Source organism: Heteronotia binoei, chromosome 11 (genome assembly GCF_032191835.1).
Source record: "Heteronotia binoei isolate CCM8104 ecotype False Entrance Well chromosome 11, APGP_CSIRO_Hbin_v1, whole genome shotgun sequence".
In the NCBI taxonomy this organism is placed as follows: Eukaryota; Metazoa; Chordata; class Lepidosauria; order Squamata; family Gekkonidae; genus Heteronotia; species Heteronotia binoei.
In genome coordinates this window covers 50,416,737-50,436,359 of record NC_083233.1, presented here as the reverse complement: position 1 = coordinate 50,436,359, position 19,623 = coordinate 50,416,737, and the positions used below count along the sequence as shown (strand labels likewise).

The 19,623-nt window shown below is 43.4% G+C and overlaps 1 protein-coding gene across 1 annotated transcript in view; it reads left to right on the top strand.

The window, feature by feature from the left end:
- The first annotated feature begins 1,418 nt into the window (after positions 1-1,418).
- The window catches only part of SFI1 (SFI1 centrin binding protein), a 28,746-nt gene continuing 10,541 nt past the window's right edge, over positions 1,419-19,623 (top strand). Inside the window, exons 1-15 of the mRNA XM_060250348.1 lie at positions 1,419-1,523; positions 2,611-2,703; positions 3,356-3,453; positions 3,976-4,042; positions 4,551-4,681; positions 8,184-8,265; positions 9,693-9,871; positions 10,690-10,765; positions 12,829-12,924; positions 14,432-14,508; positions 14,715-14,817; positions 15,168-15,264; positions 15,797-15,957; positions 18,083-18,157; positions 18,827-18,901. Of these exons, the coding sequence (XP_060106331.1) occupies positions 1,449-1,523; positions 2,611-2,703; positions 3,356-3,453; positions 3,976-4,042; positions 4,551-4,681; positions 8,184-8,265; positions 9,693-9,871; positions 10,690-10,765; positions 12,829-12,924; positions 14,432-14,508; positions 14,715-14,817; positions 15,168-15,264; positions 15,797-15,957; positions 18,083-18,157; positions 18,827-18,901 (1,485 nt within the window). The 5' untranslated portion in view covers positions 1,419-1,448. The remainder of the gene's footprint in view (positions 1,524-2,610; positions 2,704-3,355; positions 3,454-3,975; positions 4,043-4,550; positions 4,682-8,183; positions 8,266-9,692; positions 9,872-10,689; positions 10,766-12,828; positions 12,925-14,431; positions 14,509-14,714; positions 14,818-15,167; positions 15,265-15,796; positions 15,958-18,082; positions 18,158-18,826; positions 18,902-19,623) is intronic.

The window sequence follows — 19,623 nt, the reverse complement described above, 5'->3', positions numbered from 1 at the left end:
CAGATGAAAGTTTTCATTTTAGACCAAGGATGGCCAAACTTGCTTAACGTAAGAGCCACAAAGAATAAATGTCAGAAGTTTTGAGAGCTGCAAGACAGGAAGGAGGGCAGGCAAGCAGGCAAATAGATGGTGGAGGTGAGAGAAGTGGGAAGAAAGCAACTTTAAATGCATTTTCCAAGCTACTGGCTGGCTCTCATTGGAAAAGTGATTTAAAGAAACAAATGCCTTCTCCAAGCTGGCCTATGGGGTGGTGGGGGCTTTGAGAGACACACAACATTTGTGAAAGAGCCACATGTGGCTACTGAGCCACAGTTTGGCCACCCCTAGCTTATACTTTCAAAATCTTGTTGGACTTTAAGGTACTATGAGACCTGCATCTTGCTTTTCTGCTGCAGACCAACATAGCTACCAACCTGATTAGCATCGTGGTTCTTGTCCATAGTACATGCACAAGTTTGTAAGGATTGTGTGTGTTAAGTGCTGTCAAGTCACTTGTGAGTTACAATAACCCTCTGAATTAATATCTTCCTAAACGTCCTATCATTAATAGCCCTTCTCAGGTCTTGCAAACTGAGGGCTGTGGCTTCCTTGATCGAGTCCATCCATCTCATGTTCCTCTTTTCCTACTGCTTTCAACTTTTTTTAGCATTATTGCCTTTTCCAGTGAATCTTCTCTTCTCATAACATGACCAAAGTATGATAGTCACTCAATGCACAGCAGCCAAGAAGGTCTGAGCGCCTGCTCCGGCTGCAACGCCACTGAGGATGTTCTCCGCAGCTGAGAACGAAACGTCTGGAAGGAAAACTTTCTCCAGTAGAACACGGCACTTGATCCCGAAAGATTCTACAAACCCTTATGATAGTCTGAGTTTAGTCATTTTAGCTTCTAGGGAAAGTTCAGGCTTGATTTGATTTAGAAGCCACTTGTTTGTCTTTTTGACAATCCACAGTATCTATAACAGTCTCCTCCAACACCACATTTCAACATCACATTTTAAAGGAATTTGGTGTAGATCGAAAGTAGATATTCAGAGAATTATGGCTAGAGCACATGCTTAATTGTTCTGCCTCACCACAAAGGCACAATGGAATCCCAGTTGGAAATGCAGGTTAATGGAAGAAATTGTTAAAACATGGGCCAGCATTTTTAGGCAATAATAATTAACCTCTGGAACTCACTGAGAGATATTTATATATAATTGTTCAGTATGTGGGGCGGCATGCAATTTTTTTTTTACAAACACATAAAATTAAACAATAAAAGTAAAAAAAAGCCCCAAGTGATTTCATATAATTAAAACTTCCATACTTCCCATGTTGATTCCTCTCTGTACTTTTTTCGTTTTGCTATACCTTTGATGCCCCCCATGTGTTCTGAATGCCTGTGATAAACTACAGATCATTGATCTGATCAGCAGAGTAAATGCAGTTTTTCTTTAACCCATACAATGGATGTGTCGCTATGTATTGAAGCAGCTAAACATCAGGAGCTAGCTGAACACCATTACAGACGCCTCCTGTTGGTAAGAAGTTTGCAGAGCCCTGGTTTCTTTAAAATGACTTTTGACCAATGAAAAAAGCTTCCTGCATTTATGGTCTTCACATAGGACAGCTTTGCACACTACATGGTGTCAATTCCTTGCTTATATACAAACAGCAATCCTAACTGTGTACCTTCAGGAGGTAAAGGTCTGGAAACATGTGCTTGCTACTACAGCACATGATACAGTTTTATAGCTAGTTCTCGCATGCATTTTCCATTAATAAGAATAGGCTTGTGGTAGATTGTGCCTTATCTGCAGTCATGTGTTGCAGCCACTCTGCCACTTGAGGCTGCTACTTCAGCTTGCCTTATGGTAGGGACCACCTCTGTATAAAGCTGATAGTTACAGATGGTAAATAAGATGGGCTCTTGAATATGCAACTTCTCTCCGGAGATCCCTCAAAGCCTCAAAGGAGCCCCCCCCTCGGGACTCCCTTTCAGCCAAAGTAAGTCTCCTCAAAGTATCTGTGCACAATTCTCTAGCTGAGAAAAGTAGGCAGTAGGCATTAATTTGCCTTTTACTACCCCGAACAGAAGTGCCAGCCTGTCCCCGTTAAGGAAAGCAGCTCAGCTTGCCATTTTCTGATCCCGGAAATCAATAAAATGGGCTCTTGAAAACAAAAAGGGCACTGTTGGATCAGACCATCTTATTGACTATCCTGGCTTCCTATAAGGCTAACCAGATACCTCCAGAAAGGCCACAAGCAGATCTGACTATAGTTCAGATCCACCCATTCTCATAACACTGAGAGAAAGTCCAAGGCCATGCAGTGAGCTTTACCCTAAAGTAGTAGAGATTTGAACTTGGATTTTCCCAGACTCTGTTTGATGTTAACATCCACTAAATAGCACATCAGCTTTCAAGAAGGCAACAGTATTTCCGCTAGTGTCCCCCCACCTGTCATAAGTATTTACAGGAACACTGCCATTTCCAGTTATCTACTGAAGATAGGAGCTGTTGACAGACATTCAGTTTTTAAAGGCATATAGAATAAGAACTTTTCAGCAGGATTGTCTTATCTGATGAGATTTGTGATTTAGGCTACTGATGTTTCTGCTTTTCACAGTATCGTGGGTTTAATGCCTTACAAAAAAATGTGGTGGAAGCTAGCATCAAGCAAATGAGAAAAAATTTGGCTTTTCGGCAGCATCAAGTTATGGTGAGCCTGTCCTTGTTTCATCTTGTATCTACAAAATCTGAATCCTGAGCTTTCCTGCTTTCTCACTTTGACATTGTCAACAAAAGAGTCATTTTATATTGCTGAGTTCTCTGCAAGTAGAATGCTGAGCTACAGAAAAAAAAATTCCCAGTTGCTCTTGCATTTTTCAAGACCCACTTACTGGTATCCTAGGTGCCATCTAGATGCCAGATTATATCTGGAAATATTTTTTGATTGGTATTTAGACCATAAATAGTTGAACACACACCCTTAATAAGAATATTTCTCTTAAAAATTAGGGCTGAAAAAGGGAGACACACAATGAATCTGCGTCATTACAACTTCCACATAACAGCCTATGTGGCCCCTGCACTTTATGGACTAAGTATAGTCCTGCTTGAACCCAAAAGCTTCCTCAGACGAAGGAGGAGGTTTATGACACTCTCTCATTTTCATGGTTCTATTACTGTGTTTCTTGAGCAGCCCCAAGCAGGTCATCTTTGGCTTTGACTGGTCTGGCTTTTATACCAGCCAGTCAGGGTTACTTCTTATAAGCCTGTTGTCCGCCTGGGTCAGGTTAGGTACAGCTGGTTGCATGATTATATAGTCCTCCACATTATATCTCTCCTCCTTCCCCTCTTCTCTCCTCCAGCTCTTGCAGAGGTTCTGGAATTGTTGGAAGTCTTCCCTGGAAAGGAAGGAGGAAGCACAGTATTGGTGTCTGACACTGGCAGCTCATTCTCACTACAGGTAGTGTAGGGCATAAATAAATACAGCTATAAAAATGAAACTTTGGAGCTAGTGACTACTTTTTTTAAAGCTGCAATGCATTCCACTGTGGTAATCTTTGAATCTAATTTTATTATGAATGGGGTGGTTCTTGTTACAGCCTATTTTTTATTTTTGTTTAAAACCTTTCCTCCCGGGACATTTTGGGTGGATGTTGAATTTCCCCCCATTCCCAGTACTAGTCATGCCTGGACCTGTCTCATGTTAGAGACAGAGCTACAGCAGGTGCCTTTGGGTGGACTAAAGGCAACAAGGGGCAGTGTTGGTTGGCTTCACAAATAAATGTATCCTTTGAACATTGCTCACATCTAACTTAGAAATGTTTGCCACTAGGGGGCGGAAGCCCCTTTTGTAATTAAGAAGCTGATGCAGTTTATGCAGGGGTAGCTAGCTACCTGCCATTTTACAAATAATTTGTGTATCTGTGCAAGACTTTTAATGAAATTATGTAGCCTGTGTTCTATTGTACTTTCTCTATTCCAGCCTGGTGTTACTACAGAAGTGTTTCCAGACCTGGAAACATCATGCAGGCTGGAAAAGGTACAGAAAGGTAAGGGGTGGAGTCATTCAATAGCACAATAATCTTCAGGTTTTTTAGTACAGAGTTCCATTTCTCCACATGGGATCCACATTGTTTTTATATATGCATGTTCCAGTTTTTATCTGTTCATCTGTATAGCCCTGTGTGTCTCTCTCTTTTACTCTTTCTCTATTATTGTCTATTTTCTTTTTTTTTTAAAGTAGTTGCACTGGCATGATCCAGTTGTGGGATAATTCAACATCATCCGATACTGGGCCACATTTAAATTCTTGCCTTTCTAATTCGTTTGTTTTTGAGGCACCTATTTACTTGGGAAGTATGCACCATTGCTCTTTCCTTCTTAAATGCAGCAGACCTTAATAACAGAAAGCAAGTCTTTAACTTGATGCTTACCACTGTAGCCATGGTATTGTATCTGTCTGCCCGTCTTTCAGTCACCTCAAGCTTTGGCATTTCTTCAACATAGCAGCTGTATTTCCCGCTCTGAAATCCAGACTAAGGCTGCCTTTTTTTTCAGTTGCAGTATGCCGAAGCTGATGCTTGCTATGTGAGAAGAATCTTGCTTACCACATTCCAAGCCTGGAGTCAGTTCAGGGTTCATCAGTGCTGGTGGAGAGGGATGAAGAGTATGGCTGTGTGCTTTCACAGGTACAAGGGGCTGTTCTTATGAACAGCTTTTGACTAAAAAGAGAATGCTGCTGATGGACTCTATAAATGACTGCATATGCAAGCCAGTTTGGTGTAGTGGCTAAGTGTGCAGACTCTTATCTGGGAGAACCGGATTTGATTCCCCAATCCTCCACTTGCACCTGCTGGAATGGCCTTGGGTCAGCCATAGCTCTGGCAGAGGTTGTCCTTGAAAGGGCAGCTGCTGTGAGAGTCCTCTCAGCCCCACCCACCTCACAGGGTGTTTGTTGTGGGGGAGGAAGGTAAAGGAGATTGTGAGCCGCTCTGAGACTCTTCGGAGTGGAGGGCGGGATATAAATCCAATATCTTCTTGCTAAGCATCATGTGGTTAAGAGTGGCAGACTCTAATCTGGAGAGTTCAGTTTGATTCCCCACTCCTCTTCCATATGAAGCTGCTTGGTGACCTTGGGCCAATCACAGTTCTCTTGGAACTCTCACAGCCCCATCTACTTCACACGGTGCCTGTTGTGGGGAGAGGAAGGGAAGGCGATTATGAGCCATTTTGAGACTCCTTAGGGAAGAGAAAAGCTGGGTATAAAAGCAGCTTTTCTTGAATCAACTTCTCTTGAGAAATCTCAGGTGGCAAAGCCAGAAATATCTCCACAGCCTCTAACTGTGTTAGAAACATTAAACTAGATCAGTCATTCATCTTGATGCTGTGCAAGGAGACAAAGGATATAGACAAACTGTGTCCAGAGGAGGGCAATGAAGATGGTGAGGGGTCTGGAGCCCAAGTTCTATGAGGGAAGGTTGAAGGAGCTGGGTATGTTTAGCCTGCAGAGATGACTGAGAGATGATATGATCACCATCGTCAAGTATTTGAAGGGCTGTCATATAGAGCAGGGGTGGCCAACGGTAGCTCTCCAGATTTTTTTTTTGCCTACAACTCCCATCAGCCCCAGCCAGCATGGCCAATGGCTGGGGCTGATGGGAGTTGTAGGCAAAAAAAATCTGGAGAGCTATCGTTGGCCACCCCTGATATAGAGGATGGTACAGAATTGTTTTCTGTTTCCCCAGAAGGTTGGACCAGAACCAACAGATTGAAATTAAATTAAAAGAGTTTCTGGCTAAACTTTAGGAACAACTTCCTGACAGTTAAGAGTGGTTCCTCAGTAGAACAGGTTTACTTGGGAGGTGGTGCATTTTTCCTTCCTTGGAGGTTTTTAAGCATAGGCCATCTGACAGCAATGCTGATTCTGTGAACTTAGACAGATCATGAGAAGGATAGCAGGAAGGGTTGCATGCATCAATGCTTAGTTCTCATGGCCCTTTCTTACACATCCAAGGAAATGCTGATTGCCTTTGGGGTCATTCAGCAATTTTACTTCAGGCCAGTTTTGCAAGGGATCTTGGAGGTTTTTGCCATCTTCTGGGCATGGAGCAGGGGTCACTGAGGATGTATGGGGGGAGTATTTGTGAGTGTCCTACATTGTGTAGGGGGTTGGACTAGATGATCCTGGAGGTACCTTCCAACTCCGTGATTCTCTGATTCTATATTCTATGAAGGGGACTGTGCAAAAGGATTTCCTTGTTTATCTTTCCCATGCTGCTGTGGCAGCCTAGCACTTTAGAGGGGGAAAGGACTTCTCTATTGGGAGAGAAGGAACTCCTGGCCAAGTTACTTCTCTTGATTGCTGCACTGAAATGGCAATGTTAATGAACTGAATGTTAAGCCCAGTGGTTGGGGAGGGGGAGGGTGTCTGTGTGTGAGACATCCCAATTCCAGTCTTCTCTGCCCCATAGCTAGATGCTGTATGAAATTTTGCTTCTCAGTTCTCCAGAACCTTCTTTTTTCTTATCTCTGCTTTCGAATTCCTCTTCTCCCCCCCCCCTCCACCAGCATCTAACAGTGTTAGAAACATTAAACTAGTTCACGTGAACTCCTTTGCATCAAAGAAGAACAAAATGCCAACAAAATACCTAAATTTTGTTTTGTATTGAGGCACACTTGCTCTCACTAATGATCAACCTTGGAAGTTTGGCGGTGAGACTTGGAATAATTGAAAATAATACAATCAACCTACCCCCCCCTCTCTTTTTTTTTTTTCTTTCTTCCCCCCCCCCCTTCTTTTGCAGTATTATTATGTTTTGTGTGTGTATATGAGTGAGGTGTTCTGGATTACTTATTGAAGTTCAAAAGATTGCAATATTGTATCTCTTATATGGAAGTACATACATATATATATATATATATATATATATATATATATATATATATATATATATATTCTTTTCTTTGTTGAGTGTTGTTGTTAATAAAAAATAAAAAAATTTGAGTTTAAAAGAAACATTAAACTAGATCAGTCATTCATCTACCCAGTGCCGCCTTCTCCTTCCTTTCCTTTTTATTTGTTTATAGGGCTGTGGGTTTTTTTTTGTTTTTGTTTTGCTTTTAGAAGAAGATATTGGATTTATATCCCACCCTCCACTCCGAAGAGTCTCAGAGTGGCTCACAATCTCCTTTACCTTCCTCCCCCACAACAGACACCCTGTGAGGTGGGTGGGGCTGGAGAGGGCTCTCACAGCAGCTGCCCTTTCAAGGACAACCTCTGCCAGAGCTATGGCTGACCCAAGGCCATGCTAGCAGGTGCAAGTGGAGGAGTGGGGAATCAAACCCGGTTCTCCCAGATAAGAGTCCGCACACTTAACCACTACACTAAACTGTACACTAAACATCAAATATATTTCAGTAATGACCTCACGACATCAAAAAGAAAAGTTGTAGAATGCCTTTTTGGAAAGTGGGTGGAGCCTTTACCCAGCAGGGCATCAGCAGGCCATTGGAGAACTGTTTTTTAAAAACATTGCTTCAGTGGCAGCTTCCACCACAAGACAGGGATCTTCACTTTAAAACAATGCATTCATCTAAGAGGGCATCCTGTGAAGCAGAACTTCTGCCTGAAATGTTGAAGAGTCACTATTGGAGTTATGCATACCTTCACTCCCTGACATAAGGTGGTTGCTCTTTCTCCCACAGCAGTGATTTTGTAGTTGAGCTCACAGCTCTGTGCCAGAAGTCTAAGGGTGCTCACAGGATCAAAAAGGTTGGAGGCCCCTATTCTAGCACATAAGACAGAAAAGTTCTACCCGGGCTTTTGCTAGCTGTTCCTTTTTCTGTATGAAGGGGAGTTTCCTTTCCATATTCAGAAATCCATATTTTGATCCCATATAAAATGCCTCATAGAATATATAAATCTCTTAACCAAGAAAATACAATAAAACACTATAAAAACAGCTAAAAGAAAATCCTTTAGTACTGTAAAAGTTGCAGTAGATAAAAATTGTAAATGCAATAAAAGCATAATGGAATTTTTAAAAACCCAGAAAAGTTCTCACCTTATCTTGTGGGCCCTTTATTACAACACCTGTGTCTTGAGGCTTCTCAACCTGTGAGATTTACGTAGACAGAGAGTTCTTTCCTTGGAGACCCTTGAGCTCATTGGTCATTCTTGCTGCTTGGCAGGGAAACATGGACAAGACGTTTATTTGACAGGTGGCAGCTGAGAACACATCAGCAGCAGGAGAACCAGATGGCAGAAAAAATGGTAATTCTAGTTTTTTTCCCCCTGCACTTCTAGGCAATTTCCACATTTGTGAGTGAGTACATTTTGAGCAGGTATGACACTTCTCCATAACTACAGGAGGATAGCCCAGTGAGGGTTACGCCTCTCACTTAGGAGTGAAGCTGTGGCATGGTGGTAGAATACTTGGTTTGCCTGCAGAAGGCCCCCGACATCTTCAGTTAAAAGGATTGGGTAGTGGGTGATGTGAAAGACCTTTATCCAAGACTCTGGAAAGCTTTTGCTGATCATAGTAAACAATACTGAGCTTGACATACCAGTACTCTGACTCACTATTAGGCTGTTTCACATGTTCAGTCAGAGTTACTGCACAGGGAGGGTTGTGCAAAATAAACCTCTTTTGCTCCTGATTTATGGAGATCGATCCCACTGTTGAAGAAACAAGGCAGAATCCCTGTTTTGCCATTTCAGTATCCAACTGCTGGACCATCCTTTCTTTTGCAGCTCCATGCTTAGACACTGCCAGGCCCGTAGCTCGAGGGGGGCCAGGCCTCTCCACCCAACCCTCCCTTCCACCTATATGGCCCCTCCTTTCCCCACCGCTCTCCCTGCCCTTGCTACCACACACTGGTCACTGTCGCTCTCTCTGCACTCTTGTGTCCCCCTTTCTCACCGCCCCCGCTCTCCCTGCTGCTCTTGCCGCCCCGTTTTCACCTCCCCTGCTCTCCCCACTGCTCTTGCTGTGCTGTTTTTGCCACCTCCACTCTCCCCACCGCTCTCACCGTCCTGTTTTCACCTCCCCCGCTCTCCGCACTGCTCTTGCTGACCTGTTTTTGCCACCCCTGCTCTCCCTGCCGCCCTTGCTGCTGCTGCCACTCTCCTTTTTATTTATTTTTTTAAGTGTGTGATGTCATTTTGGGCCCCAGGGCCCCTCCACCTAAAATTTTATTCCCTGGGCCCCCCCACCTAAAATTTTCTGGCTGTGGGCCTGGACACTACAGGAATGGTTTCAGTATAATGCTGACCAAGAAATCAAAATTAAAGTGGACAGCTGCTTTTTTATTCTCATCACTCAAATCATTGTCACCCTAGGCAAATGGCAAAGGCTTCAGGTTGTGCACACTCCCAATAAAGTGTTCTTAGGACTGCAGCATAAGTGTGTATTATTCTTGGTGAATCTCTGCCGAGATGGGGGGAAGGACTTTCCATTGAAAGGCAAGGTACTGCCTATTTTGCATAATTCTTTCTTTGAAGTAGGTAGGTGGAGGAATCCTCATAAGGATATCCTCCTTGGACCTACGCAAAGAAACCGTCTTACTAAATCCAGTGTTTCATTTTCACCCTGTAGCATAGGCAGCCTTGAAGGGGATTTTTCTGTGCCTGTTATCATCTCTGATGATGCTATTGCTGTCAATATTGACTGCTCTCCCTGGTACTCTCCTTTTTGGCAGGCTGTTCTACACTCTGAGCAACAGCTGCTGGCCCACTTCTGGTATTTATGGCGCAGGAGAACTGTGGCTTATATAGAAGAGCAAGAGGAAGAGACCCTGGCTCAAGAACATTACTCTCACCAAATCTTGCAGGCAGCTTTTCATCTCTGGAAGGAGAATGTTCAGGAGATTAAAAAAGGGTAAAAGAGTTGTAAGAGGATAACAATGTCTGCTTTCCTGTGTTCTTTTCTGTAAATGCCACACCAACTATGATCTTGCATCTTTGAGCCACAAGCCGCATCAGGCTCACTAAGCCTTTCAGTCATTCTTCTTGATCTCTGCCTTTGCCTCTGAAGTTTCTTTTGCTCCTTTGACCATTTTCCACTGGCTGCATTGTTTGCTGGTTTACTCCACGGGCGCAACACATAAATTTATTTCCTAATCCACAGAGCAAAGTTCTAAGAGAGGCAAGACCATCATGATGCAAAAGTGAAATCTGTATCATAGAGCAGATGCAGCAAATGTTGCTTGGCTAGAGAAACAAGTCTGGTCTGGATGTTATCACATGCTCTTATTACGTGCTCTGTTTTGGTGTATTATTCTAGAGGGTCCTTTGCAGGTCTTGCTGATTTTCTGGAGGTTTCTTTCTTTTTGGTCAGAGTTCAGTGGAAATGCACCAATTTAATCCCAATCTGACACCCACCAGGCTTAAAGTGTACTTTGAACTTTGATGACAATTTGCTAACACACAGCTTTGTTTTAAAATATATAGCTAGCAAATGACACTGCCCTGCATATTGCCATGACCATACGTATTCTTCCTTCATTTAGCTACTGAGCTTAATTCAAGAGAAGTAATAATATGCATACAGTGCTTCAAAAAAGTAGATGCTTACATAAGGCAAAAATATCCCAAACTAACAGCTTTGCTCACAAGAGTGCAATCTAAGAGAATAGCCAAAAAGTGAAGGCTCATGTCCACCTGAAAAGTAAGAATGCTGATTGTGGTTTCTTGTAGGAGAAAGCAGGAGGGAAAAGCTTTGAGGTTCCACTCCATAAAGCTGCTGCAGAGGACCTGGCGAAAGTGGCAACAGGTGAGAGAAATAATGCATTATCAAATCCGCCCTCTCCTGTGATTGCTAAGCAACCAGTACTCTGCCTAGCTGCTTGTAATGTGAACCTAGAAATTCTGCTGCAAGAAACCCTCCTCTAACAATTAAAAATTGGGGATTTCTTTGTGAGCATTACTCCTCCAATTCAGTCTCAGGCAGGGCTGTGCAAACTAGGCAGAGTCCTTTCCCTTTCCATTGGAGAAGCTCCCCTATTCCAACTCTCCAGCACCTTCAGGAACTCTTCTTGTTTTCTCCTTTATTCCTACTGCCTTATCCCAGATAGTTTTCACAGGAACAGGTTTATGGGATTTCCCTGTTGCTGGTGCAGCTGCTGGTTTAGCAGTAATAAGGTTTCCCTGCTGTGGAAATGAGGTTTCCCTGTAGTTTCTCTGCCCCAGTCCCCCAGCAGTATACATCCCCTCTGCCTAGGCCTTCAAGGCTTTTTCATAAAAAAAAGGCATTATAACAATACGTTTAACTGGTTCTCTGAATTCTCAGCTTTCATTTTTAAAAAAGACCTTTTGTTGAGACGATATGCCTTTCCTGCTTATCTTTGCAATGGAAGTGGCTACAGATTTACTTTATTTTTAAATGAAAACTGGTAGTTCAACAAACACAGTGTTGTATTGATATAATGATATTTAATTGCTGATTTTAAAAAACAACAACAAAGGCCTGCACTCCTGGTGGTGGAGGAGATCACCATGGGAATAGGGACAATGGCTGTGGTTGTAACCCTACCATAGCCTTCATATAGGCTGGTTGGGGCTCTTTGGAGGTAGCTGAGCCCAACAATTTTCCCCTCCTCTCAGTGGCAAACAGCACCTCTGTTGGAATCTCTAATATTTTGATATTAACACACAAACCCCTGTAGTTATTTTCTAGTGTTGCCCACTACCCTTTCCCAACATTCCAGAAGTGCCAATGGGCTTAATTAGATTGGGGATTCTGATTGTAAATTCGCTAAAAGGAAAACAAATCCTAAATCTGGCTTGATATAGACTATGTTCCAGATGGGGCAGAATATTGATTGTAGCTGAGAGTCAGTTGAAAGGGGTAGGGGTGACAAGGAGATGGGTGAATGGGATTTTTAAAGAGTTTGCAGAATCCAGGAGGATGAGATTTTGAACATGGGATGTAATTTTCACATTATTCTCTCTCCTGTAGTTCTTTGCGGGCCTGTGTCTTGCTCCCTGTGTCTTGCTCCCCTCTGGTTTTAGAATAAGAGGAGGACATTGCTCACGTCTTAGATTTGGGTCATACAGTGTATTCCTTGGATTGGAAATTTTAAGCAAACAACTGGGTCTAGGGATGAAATTCTAATCCCAGGCCTCTTTTCCTCCTCCAGAGTGTTTACTCTTGATTACTTTTTAAGTTACCTAAGGAACATGAAGAGGAACCCTCCCAAGATTCCACTAATCCCAGTGGAGCTTCTTAAGTTGTCTTAAAAAAAAGAGTTCATCTCAAAGGTATCCTCTTCTATGAGTTCTTAGATGAAATCCTCAAGAGCGAGCTGTCCAGCATACAATCAGAGGAATTCCAAAGGCCGAACAGAGTGTGGCCTAGACTCAGAGTCTGGTCCAGACACAACCCATCCTAATATGTGCTTGCCATCACTTTTTCTACCTCCAGACCAGGTTGAAAGTAATGAAAAGTATAACCCTGCAGCTCTCATCTTTGGGGTGGGGTGGGGGGTGTCGCAGTCACTTTTAACCAGGGTGTTGAACCTGCACAACAGCCAAGTTGCTTGGTCAAACTGTACTACTTAGTTACTATATTGAACTTAGTTAGGCACTGGCTGAGACTGGTTCATTGCATCTCCAAAGTCCAGGATCTTTTAGAGTGAGGCAGAGGTGAAAGATCCGTCGCTGGTTTCAGTGAACAGTGACCTGTATTGTGTGGCTCCCCTTGCAATAACCTGTCTGAGCACTGCATATTTCACTCAAGCCACCCGCTAACTCTTGAGGCTACAGGAAGCTATCTGTCAGACCCAGGAATGGCAATGGCTCTTCCCAGCAATTTTCCTTTGCCTTTCCCTCTTATAGTATTTGAGACACCAGTCTGAGAAGTGGAAGAAGCTTGTGAAAGCAGATGTGCATTACCAGCATGTTTTACTGCACAGGATCCTTTCAGCCTGGAAGGTATGTTAAAGTTTGTACTTGTGAAATACCAGGTGCTTTACTGTGAACGAGCACCATCTTAGTTTGGCTTGGCTGTGATGGACCTCTGTAGTATATGCCTTAGAATATCGTGGTATTTATTTTCTGTGTAGGAGTATTCACATGCAGAGGACTTGATTATCCTTGCATTGGGATAGTTGCTGTGTATTTGAGGAGGGTCTTTTTGTGTCCAGCAGTGTCGGGTATGAAAAGTTATCTGGAGCACAGAACACAAAAGAACCTGTTACTGTGTATTGCTTGAAACAAATAATAGTGTAGGAAGGTCCATAGTTAAGCCATTATTTTGCCTTGATACAGGAGATTTGCAAAGAAGGATCAAATGATGTAGTATATTGGCGAGTCCCTGATTCCTAGAACACAGTAGCTGTCATTTGCTTCCAGAGCTCCCCATTAAGCTTCATCCGCTTCATGTTGATACTGTATTGGAAGCATTGAGTTATATAGATGGATGTATGAAATCAGAATTGAGAGATATATTTAATCAAAATCTTGGGGAAATTAGATATGCAAGACATTTATAGGAGGTCAGTTTATTAGCAAAATGTGCTAACGGAATTTTTAAAGAAAATAATATTGGGCATGGTATATTTTAGAAGAGATTAAAACCTTGGAACATGTAATAAAAAGCATTCTGAAAACACATTGGCAGAAATAAGATTGACCAAGGATAAATTACATCTGTTGGACTCAAGGAAAATTGAAATGCAAACAAACTTCTGGTTAGAATTGATAACAAAAGCAATTGCTAATACAGCTGGAAGAACCTGTAGTGGTGAGAGGGAACTGGGAGGGAGAATGGGGCACAGATTCCCATTCCACTGAGAAGCTCAAGGTATGACATTGGGCCAGTCACCATTATCAGCCTAACTGAGGGGGTGGTTATGAAGATGAAATGAGGGAAGAGGCCATGTACGATGACCTTGAGCAATACTTTGAGGGAAAGGCAGAATGTAAGTCTAGTGACTAATGGAAAAAGGAGATACTGCTTTAAAAAAAAACATTATATAAGGGAGCAGTTCCTGTTACTACATTTAAAAAATTGTGCACCCCAGAGCCTCCAAAAATGGTTACTAAAGGACAGGGTTTTTACATCTTTTCAGTAATAGCCCAGTTACAGTTAGATAGTCATTTTACTGTAAATAAAATTTTCAAACATAATACTGCTAAAAGGAACAAGGTTGCTAGGCCAGGCGGTTCCACAGGTGACTAGTACAAATATCTTTTTAAAAAACTAGCACCAGTTATAGCTATGAGTAAGTAAGTAAAAATAGTACCATCATCCCCATCTTTGGAATGAAGTCAGTGTCATCTTTTTTCTCCAAGGAAAGATGAGATGGATGCTGAGTCATGTAGGCCTATTTCAGGGTTTTATTTAAATTAAATTATGGTTGTGATGTTGGTAAATGGCTTAAATAAAATCTTACCTAAATCTGGGAAAAAATAAGGATTCACTGCTTTCCCTTTACAGACTTACCAGACTAAAGCACAATACATTCTGTACGACGTGGACAAAAAGGAGAAGCAGCATAATCAGGAGCTGTTACGGTAAATCTTTTTAACCTGTAATTTTGTGCAACCTGGCCTGGTGCTGCTGCAGAACTGTATAGACTCTTTCACTTTTTGTGACGCAGACACACATACTGCCCCACCGCAGCATATCTCCCATTCCAAACCTCGAAAAGGAAAGGAACTGTCCTCAGAAAGAATTTTATTCAGTTTTTAGGTCTTCAGTTTTGTATATCTCTCCTCAGGCAGGTGCTGCATGCCTGGAGGGGGAAAGTTGCATATCTCAAGAGTGAAGCCAAGAAGACTGTACTGGCAGAAAAGCATTTCAGAAGAACAATTCTCTCCAAGGTAACAGTTCACATGAAGGAAAGCTCTATTCCAGGGAGACACAGATACTCGATTAAATTGTGGGGGTGAGCCTATCACCCTGGTGGGATGGGGAAGCAAATCACACTTTCCCGTGCACCTTCTGTGACTACCCCTCAGCTTCTTTTGTTAATTTCATATATATACAGCATGAGGGCACCAACAGTAATTCTGAATAGCAGTGTGGGCAGCAGAAGAAGTGGAGCCTTCACAGGCCACTTGGAGGGGCTCAGTTCTGATAGGGGAAAACCTTTGAGCCATCAGTTGAAGAAGAGGACAGTAAAAAGTGGAGCAGGACTGCCTGTGAAGAGGAGGCTGTTTTCTCTGCATAGGTAGTGCTCCAGTGGAGGGACACGACCTCACTACGTGTATACTGCCGTCAGCAAAAAGCAGAGGCTGTGATGGATGCCAGAAAACATTTGCATACTGGTGAGCATAAGAGGTACCCCTGGGTAAACGCAACGTGCTCAAGCTTGGCATAGATTTCAGTTTCTAACTTCGTTGCTGCATTGAGCCATTACATGCGTCTCTGCAGGCAGCTACCCATTCCCTCTTAGATGGAAAAAGGAAATTCAGACAGGGTGACCTCTTCTATCCAGTAGTGGAGCCAGGACTTGTATAGGCTTCCCATTAGAGGGAACGATCCTCTCAGTTTTTGACCTCACTTCCCCTTCCATCTCCTGGGGGAATGGGCGCTTCTATGTCAATTGTATATGCCTGCAGGTGGGATCGGGGAAAGGGTTGCACCATCCTGCTCAGGACTTTTGTAACATTGCAGCAGCTTCTTACTCCATGCTTTCTTACATTTGCAAGCTTTGGCACTCTTTCTTACATTAGGAGTCATGCCTCTATTGTGTCTATGTTAGTATGGGGGGTATCTCTCTTTCATTTTTGGTTTACATGGCCCCCTTTTATTTTACCCCTTGCTTCTATGTTAGTTTTTGTCTTTCTCTTTGGACAGTGAAGCTACAGGCTGCGTTCATCCTTTGGAAGGAGTCCTACATCCAATCCTCAAGGCAGAGGGGGCTGCTTCTCATGGCAGTGCAACACCACAGGAGACAGCTACTTAACAAGTGTGTGGCCGGGTGGAAGCAGTATCACCTTTGGTGCATAAGAAAGATGGTGAGATGGTCTGAGGATTTCTCTCTCTAACACAGTGGTCCCCAGCCTTTTTGGCACCAGGGACCGGTTTTGTGGAAGACAATTTTACCACGGACTGGGGAGGGGGGTGATGGTTTCGGGATAATACAGTTGTGCACTTTATTTCTAAAGTGTTTAGTGTGGTGGTTAAGTGTGCGAACCAGGTTTGATTACCCTCTCCTCCACTTGCAGCTGCTGGAATGGCCTTGGGTCAGCCATAGCTCTGGCAGAGCTTGTCCTTGAAAGGGCAGCTTCTGGGAGAGCTCTCTTAACCCCGTCCACATCACGGGGTGTCTGCTGTGTAGGAGGAAGGTAAAGGAGATTATGAGCCGCTCTGAGACTCTGAAATTTGGAGTGGAGGGAAGGATATAAATCCAATGTATTATTATTATTATTATTACTACTGCTACTACTATATTGTAATATAATATGAAATAATTATACAATTCATGGCCTGGTTGCTAACAGGCCATGGACCAGTACTGGTCCACAGACCAGGGGTTGGGGACCCCTGCTCTAACAGATAGCAAATGTTAAAACAATAAATGAAAAATACAAAACCAGGCTTCCTGCTATAAAGGATGGTTGTGAAAGGCAGACTCTGAGCAGAAATGTCTGTATAACCTTTGAAGAATTTAGCCATGACTAATGCAAGTTCTCATCAGCTGTTTGTAGTCCATGTTTACTGAGAAATAAGTCCTGTCATTGGTCTTTGACTTTGTTGACCTTACAGACACTATTAGAATTTTGAAAAATAGTCAATGGCTGCTCTGGGGACAGGACAGATCACAAAATGGCTGTCATGGGAGTCAGTTGCCAAATGTTAGGAGATTCAGCACCTATACCTGAATGGATGCTCCATGCAGACCCAAAGCTAATCCCTCCGGAGCTCTTGTGAAGCACCCCCTCCAGATACATGTAGGAAGGTCACAATTGGCTCTTTGCTTTAAAGAAGAGGATTTTGTGGGAAGAACAGCTGAGTGCCAGGAAACACATTAGAGGGCATGATGGCTTCCACAGATACTACACTAGGGTTGTTACACTTGCACAGTTTAATCAGGTTTAAGCTTGTGTTGTCTACCTTCCCTGTTGCTTTTCATTTTGCCCCATAGGGAAAAGGAGAAGAAACCACTCTGTTTTCCCCCTTCTTCTGATTCTCTGCTATCTCTTGAATAGAAATAGAGCAGAAGACAGCGCTTTCCCTCACAAACATTACAGCTGTGTTCATAGAGCAGCTCTTTGTTGTTTGCTCTGGCAGCTACCGCTTTTAGAAAACCTGCTGCCAGAAAAAACAATAATGGATTGTTTATGAGGATAGGAGCCAGGAAAGACTGGAAGGATGGAATGGGGAGTGTCACAGCAGTGGCTCCTTTTTCCTCCTAGACAGAACACAGACTCCTATGCAGACTTGTATGGAAATATGTATCATTGGTCTCTATGAGCAATGTTCACTGCTCCAGATATGGCAGTGGATATCCTGAATAACTGCCTAGAATCAGTAGTAATAGGATGAAAGAGGCTAATACATTGGAAACCAGTTTAGCCAAGACAGAAACCTAGATAGGTGAAAGAGATTTTTTTTCCTTCCTAGCGTTAGTGTGCCTAATCACTTGTTTCCTTTTCCAGAATCATTTGATGGTGCTTGGAGGAATCAGTGGTGTGGTACTCCCTCTCCCCATTAGTGGCAGCAGTATAATTAGCCGTGCAGAAATAAATTACACTCTGCCTAATTTTGCTGCAGGGGCTAATAGTCTCCTAGTGGCTGCAACACTGAATATCCTCTGGTGCTGCAGTCCTGAAGCACAGAGAGAACTCCCTGAGAGATCCCTAAGGTTGAGATATCAACCTCAAAGTATAGCTGGAGTTCTCCTGGCATTGCAACTGATTCCCAAAGTGTAGAGTTCTGGAAGAAATGGCAACTTCAGAGGGTAAACAGTATGATATACCATAGAGTGTAAGTCTGACGGACATCCCATTCACGCTAAGTGGCCTCTCCTCCAATGTTCCCTTCCTACCCCCAAATCTTCAGGAATTTCCCAGGTGAGAGTTGGCAACTGTACCCTCAGGCAATAGAATTGCCAATCATTGTGCTTATTTTCTCCCAAAGCTTCTGAAGAGACAAGGAGATCAACTGATGACCCAAAGGCTTTTCGCTACCTGCTTCTCATTGTGGAAGACTCAGGTGAGATCAGGCACAAAATCTTGTCCAGTCCTCCTGTCGCAATAGCTTATGTTGGAATTATGAGTTCAAAAGAGAAGTTTCTTTGGCTGGTGGGACCTGATGACTTCTGTGTTTTCTGAGTGGCTCTGTCTATAGAGGAAGGAAAGGGAGTTCAGCTGAAGCTGAGCTTGGTAGCAGAATACCTGGTTTTAATTACTCCTCTCTACAATGGATGATGGCCCTGACCTGGATAGTCCAGGCTAGCCTGATCTTGTCAGATCTCAAAAGCTAAGCAGGGTCAGCCTTGGCCAGTATTAAGATGAGAGACTGCCAAGGAGTACGAGGGGTGTGACATGGAGGTAGGCAATGATAAACCACCTCTGAACATCTCTTGCCTTGAAAACCCCACAGGGTTGCCATAAGTCACCTGTCACTTGATAGCACAAAACAAAACAATGGGAGATAGCTGCCGGTGCCTTGGCATTGGGCAGCTGTTCTGTGAGCCAAAGCTAGAAAGAGAGAGCAATGCAAGATCCTTTAAAAGGATACTGAGCTGTGTGTCGGACCATCTTCTGTTACTATCCCTTTCTTCCACATCAGGCTGAGTTTGTTGTCTGAAAACTGTACAACTTGGTAACCTGGACCACATGGGCTTATGTGAGGCTTTTTTTTCCCCCCTCTCATCAACAGTTGACACACAGGCGGTGGGAACAGCAGGAAACAGTGCGAGCGCTGTGGCACTGGTCCCTCTCACTGCAGGGGAAGGTAAGACTTGGTATCCAGGAGTGAAATAATTAGTTAGTGCTATACAGTTGGGAAGGAAGAGGTTCAGAGGCGGTTGAGGAGTGAGAACATGAAGACCTTCCTCCCGTGGCAACACTTCCGCATGGAAGCCCTGGTGTTGCTACAGCTGCTAATGCAGCACAGTGTCAAAGAGGCTTCCAGATGGCAGCCCTCCCCTCATTTCCCCTGTGGTGGCGATTTCCCAATCCCTCCTGCACTACAGGTGTGTGTGTGTGTAAACTATTACATATATGCCAACTGCTGATTGAAAAACAAACTCAATACAACTCCCTTGTGGCAAACAGGTGGGAGGGGGGAACGGCTACTCTATGGACTAGGACAAGGAAAATGGCTCCTGTGTGGGCAGCATGTGGAAAATGTGATGTTTCCCGAAATATCAGAGCAAAGCAGGGTTGGGAAAGCACAGAAAATACAAGAAAACCCAAGTGAATACACATGGCATAGCCTTATACTGAATCAGGCCACTAGTCGATCAGCTTCAATATTGTCTACTCAGACTGGCAGCAGCTCTCTGGGGTTTCTGGGGAGGTCTTTCACATCACCTCCTACCTGGTCCTTTTAAACAGCAGTGCCGGGGATTGAGCCTGGGACCTTCTGCATACAAAGCAGACAGTCTAGCACTGAGCCATAGCCTTTCCCCAGTGGCACTATGATACTGTGAGGAAGCATGAAGAAAACTTCTC